The 5,455-nt window shown below is 24.1% G+C and overlaps 1 protein-coding gene across 1 annotated transcript; it reads right to left on the bottom strand.

The window, feature by feature from the left end:
* Window positions 1-3,126: 3,126 nt before the first annotated feature.
* LOC127281489 (uncharacterized) lies at window positions 3,127-4,873 on the bottom strand (the record flags this gene model as incomplete). The annotated part of the gene is made up of 2 exons (XM_051305210.1): window positions 3,127-3,340; window positions 4,682-4,873. Coding segments are annotated over 2 exons (338 nt in total), but the record flags the coding sequence as incomplete, so codon positions are not given.
* Between the last annotated feature and the right edge of the window lie 582 nt (window positions 4,874-5,455).

Below are 5,455 nucleotides of genomic sequence, written 5' to 3'. Positions count from 1 at the left end.
TTTCTAAAGAAACGAAATAATACAATAAAAAGCATGAAAGGCATTAAAAGAAAAACGAAACAAAATAAAGTATCATCAGTAACAGAAACCAATTATGAATGCTTAAAAGACATAGAATTTCAATTTAACCCTCAAAACACTGAAGAAGAGAAATAAATTTTTCTTTTATTTTTTTTAGCATGTCAAACACTTCAGATAAAACAGGAACAACATCTACAATTCCTTGTATAACAGAAATATACAGTAATGTATCCTTCAAAGAATTTGAACCACCAACCGGACAACAAAATATCGTAGAACTTTTGTAATTTTTTGCCTTTGAATATCAACTTCCTATACCAAAAATTTCAATGATAATTGAGAAAAGAAGAGATTGTCTACCATTATTTACGGTTTCCATCTCAATTGACAACAAAATAGCTAGAGAAAAAGCATATTCAAAAATTTTAGCCGGTCAATATGCTGCATTTCGCCTTTTTGAAAATTTTGTTAACACCTACGACATAATAAATGATGAAAATATATCTCAGAACATTGCTTTAAAAACACAAGAAAAAAGTACACAAACTGACTCACGACCAAAACTTATACAATGGAAAAATTATTGTAGATACTGTTTTATACAAGGACACAATGTTAGAAATTGCAAATATTTAATTTTTGAACCCAGAAAACCAGTAATACTTTTAGCACAAAAACGAGAATTACACTACTTACTTAATTTTATACGTCAAAAATGGTCAATTTCTATTTTTAATAAAAGATAACTAATATAAATTTTATATTTTCTAGTTCAACTGTCAACCATTCTGCATGTATGGATTGCAAATTAATTTACAGGAATAAAAGGAAAAATTTTTTTTTGGGGTAACATTTTTTTTATATATACTCTTTAAATCATTATACTTCTAACATAATAAAAAAAAGAAAAGAAAAGAAAAGAAACAAAAAATAATAATAAATAAATAATAATAAAAACAAGAATTAAAATAATACAGATGACACTCACCTACAGAGACAAGATTATTACAGAACAGTCTTTTCTTCTCTTTTTTTATTTTTGCTTTCAATCATAAACCTAAAAAACGCATAAATTAACAAATAATTTTATCAACATATAATTTTTATAAATTATCCCTTACTCGAATTAGTTTATTTAGTCTTCCTTTGATTTTCCATTTGCAACCTTTGAAAATAAAGTCTCATCAAGACCTTTATTACTTTTTGAAAGAATTTTTTTTATTTGCTCCGCATAGTTGTTTCTCGTAGATGGGCACAATTCTACCCATCTTAATGGGAAAAATATTTTTTTCACCTTATATATAAAAAAAGGTGCAGAAAAAAGCATTCTTCTTTTTCCATCATAACGAACAAGCCCTCTGTCTACCTAAAATAAAATAAATAAATAAAGATAAACACTCTTTTATTAATATCAACATAAAGAAAACAATATTTTTTTTTACTTACCATCTTTATCTGATTATTTTTTATAATGAAAAATTTTTTATTATAAAAATAAACACCTTTTTGATCTTTTAAAATTTGATCTCCGATGTTTTTTCTTATATGCGCCTGCCGCCCTGCAGCCAAAGTTGACCAAAAACTCGGTCCATATATCCGCTTTCCCCTTATTTTCGTTATTAAAAAGTCATTATCATTTCAGCTAAATTTTTTTGCACATTACTATTTCCCACATCACTTAAAAGTAAATCTAAATCGAAATCAAAATCTTCCATTTTTTTTCAAACGTGCTCTTTCACAAAAAAAATAAAACTGAATCAATAATACAAAAAAAAATCAGAAAGATACACTTGACCTTACCTTTCGCTCGTAAAATTTAGAATTTTTATAGTCCTATCTATTAAAAACCCTAAAAATTTTATCTATTTCGTTATGACACAAATGCAAGAACAACCTGCATTCAAGAGCATTTCTTTTTCCTCTCTCTTATAATTATCAAATATAAAGTCAAAAAAATACATATAAGTAAAATATATATTAATAATTTGTATATGTATATTTAATAAAAAAAATATATATATAAATAAATAAAACAAAAAATAAAAAAAAGCCACGAAACATATAAGTAAAAAAAATATATATATAATAAATATTTTTTTTTTTTTTGATTACATGTATTAATTGAAAGATATTATTTTAACAAAGGTATAAATATTTATTATAAATGTTTTAGTTCTGTTACATATGTTATATAAACGAAGTTATATAGATTATTTTAACGAAGATAGAAATATTTATTACAAATGTTTCAGTTCTTACATATATTATTTAAATGAAGTTACATAGATTATTTGAACAAAGGTTACATTTTTAACAATATTTGTTATAAAAAATTTTATTTTGTTACATAAATTAATTAAGCGACGGTAAGTATATTTTAACATGTTTTATTTTTGATATTTTAATCTTCGATCTTAACTAATACATCAACTCCCTGTCGGATTTCTTTTTTACTTTTAAGGAATTGTTCAATACATGCAAGGCATTCTGATGCCTTGCATCTAGCTGTAACTAATTCTTCTCTGCATAAGTGACAATAGGTAAATATACGATTAATATTGGCAATTGAGTGCCATTCAAAAAATTCTGTGTATTTTTCCTTATCAGTATCGTCTAGGGTTTCGTAACAAAATGAACATAGTCTAACTTCTGTTTTTTCGTTAAAGTATAAAAAGAAAATATAAGATAACAATTTCATGCAGGAGCATGCTAATAATAGGCTATAAGTCGCTGGGTATTCTGTGGGTATTACACCGTCGATTGTTTTATTTGGAATAACTTTTTGAATTTCTTTCGTAGGAATCATTTCGTGTTGTTATTCCTTGTAATCTAAAAAAAAAGTATTTCGTATGTTTATTATGTTGTTTTTATTTATTTATTATTATTATTTTATATATATATATATATATATATATATATATATGATAAGTTATCTTTATTTCAAAAAATAAAAATCTTATTATTATATTTTTAAATTATTTTATCACAATAATTTTCAATACTGCACGCATAATAATATATTTTTAATAAGAAGTAACTAATAAATTTAGAAATAGAAACAAAACTTTTTTGTAATTAATTACTTACTTCATGTCTTTGGTTTAAATAAAAATTAATTTTTTCTTTATAAACGAAAATAATAGAGGTAGTGTACTAAATAATAGGAATTACTCCTATTCCACGTCTTCTCTTCCTATTTGGCCTTCGTTAACTCGTTTTAACTCCCTAAATCCCAGTAGAACATCTCTGATCGGTAGTGGATCCCTTTCTTCCAACTGTATATTCATTTCCGAATCAACTTGTAGATAAATTCTTGGACCTATTACAAATTATTAAAAATTATTATTAATTCCATTTCTCATAAATAAATCCCTGAAATTTTTAGGTCCAAAAAAATTTTTTTGTTAAAGTTATAAACAATTGAAATTTTTTGCAGTCTTATTTTAAAAAATTTTTTTCTCGAATTCCTGTTCATCAATTAAAAAAAAAGTGTTTTTCTCGTCTTAAAATGTACTTTCTAAATATAATTTTTATTTTGTAAAAATTTCATATTTAATAGTATTTTATATTATTCATTTAGAAAATGTTATTAAAAAATAGTGTTCTTGACGTCCTACAGAAAATTAAATTTTTTTTAATTCCCCACACAATTTTGTTTAAGAAACCGTTGAGAAAAAAAAATGAGACTAAAAAAAAATTTCTGAATTTTAGGTGATCCGTTTGAAAAATTCTGACCCCCTTTTAAAAATTTTTTAAGCCTACTTCAGTCTTGAGAAAACAATTCTTTAAATATTTTATGAATTTTTAAAAATTACAAATTTCCTTAAAATATTTCCTGGCCTTCATTTATACTACGTACATTTATGTATTTCAAATCGCTGATTACGAAAATCATAGTGACAATACCAAAAAATTTGATTTTTATTGTTTCACTATAAAAGTTTTTGATTTTTTTCATTTATTAGGTAAAATAAGATTAAGATTAAGATCTTTTTTAGAGCATACAAAACGGTAAACAAAATTTGTGCCAAATCGAAATTATCAAGTCGACGATATATGGGTTTAACATGGAACGCTCCATATATTGTTTTTATTACCACTTATTTCTTTTTTGGCATTTGGAGGCTCGGGATCAACTTTAAGGCACGAAAAATAATTATTATATTATTTTGTTGCATCATTTGGGTCCAAAAAACATACAGGATGATCAACAACAAAAAATAACAATTTTTTACCATATTAGAAATGAAAGTCTGCAAAAAATTAATATTTTAAATATCTATCTTTTTCAGTTTTGATTATTTTTCTTCGCCAGTTTTTTTCACGTTTTTTAAACGATTCTTAAGAATCTCTCATATGGACTTTCAAAATTTTTAATATTTAAAAAAAATATAAAATTTGAGTTAAAACATTATTCCATTATCCTGATAAATATGTATCTTGTTTCACAATTATAAGTATTTTTTATGTTCAAAATGTTTCCACACTTCTTTAATGGTTCATCTAAATCTTTCTCAACAATTTTTCAAAAATTTTACTTTTTCAAAAAATTGACATTTTAAAATGGCAAAAAATTAAAATTTTATTTTTTTGATCATCCTATATTTAAAACATCTTCCAGAAGTCCAATTTCTTTATTTATTAAAACTATTATAATTACCCTGAGTTTGAATTCTTCCAATTATATTTATAGCTGACCCTTTTTCACATTTCAATGTGTTTTTAAAATCAGCAATTCTGACTTCCAACTTAAAATGTCCGTCAGTCACCGAACCGCAAACGAAGGTACCTACATTTCTATTTACTCCAACACTTTGATACACAAACTTACTTTTAATGTAACAAGAGATTTCTGAAAAGAAGCAGTAAGTGAATAAATTATAAAATTTTAACGTACATAAACTTAGCGAAACAACTTCAAAAACCAAAAGTCTTATATAGACCAAAATTTGCCGCTTTTAAGTCGCTAATTAGTTGTGAAAAAAAAAATTTTGTCGCTCTTCAATATTTTTTAAAATAGGGTGCTTTGCTAAGTTTACATAAAGTAAGCGAAGCACCCATTCTAACTCCGTTGTTTACTAAGATTCACAAAATTCTTCTTGACAGAAATTTGCCGTTTTTTTGCCGTAACAAGACCAAATAATTCTTTTTCCAAATACCCAAAAAATTAATTAAAATTATTCAAAAAAATTTAATTAACTTCAAAAAAAAATTTATTAAAAAAATTTTTTTAAATTTAAAAATAAAATTAAGAAAAAAATTTTTATACGAACTGTAAATGAATGTAAATTAAACAACTGCAGATGAATCACATAAGTACAGTAAAAAAATTTGATTCATATAGAAAAAGAATAACTTATTTCTTAAGTTTTACATTAAACTAAATTATATTATTTCATAAGAATTTAAAATCTTAATAGTCAAAGCGACAAAT

This window comes from Leptopilina boulardi, unplaced genomic scaffold, assembly GCF_019393585.1.
Source record: "Leptopilina boulardi isolate dan_hultmark-lab unplaced genomic scaffold, ZJU_Lbou_2.1 LbouV2_270, whole genome shotgun sequence".
In the NCBI taxonomy this organism is placed as follows: domain Eukaryota; kingdom Metazoa; phylum Arthropoda; class Insecta; order Hymenoptera; family Figitidae; genus Leptopilina; species Leptopilina boulardi.
The sequence above is the reverse complement of the archived record's forward strand: the minus strand, read 5'-3'. Positions and strand labels throughout refer to the sequence as shown.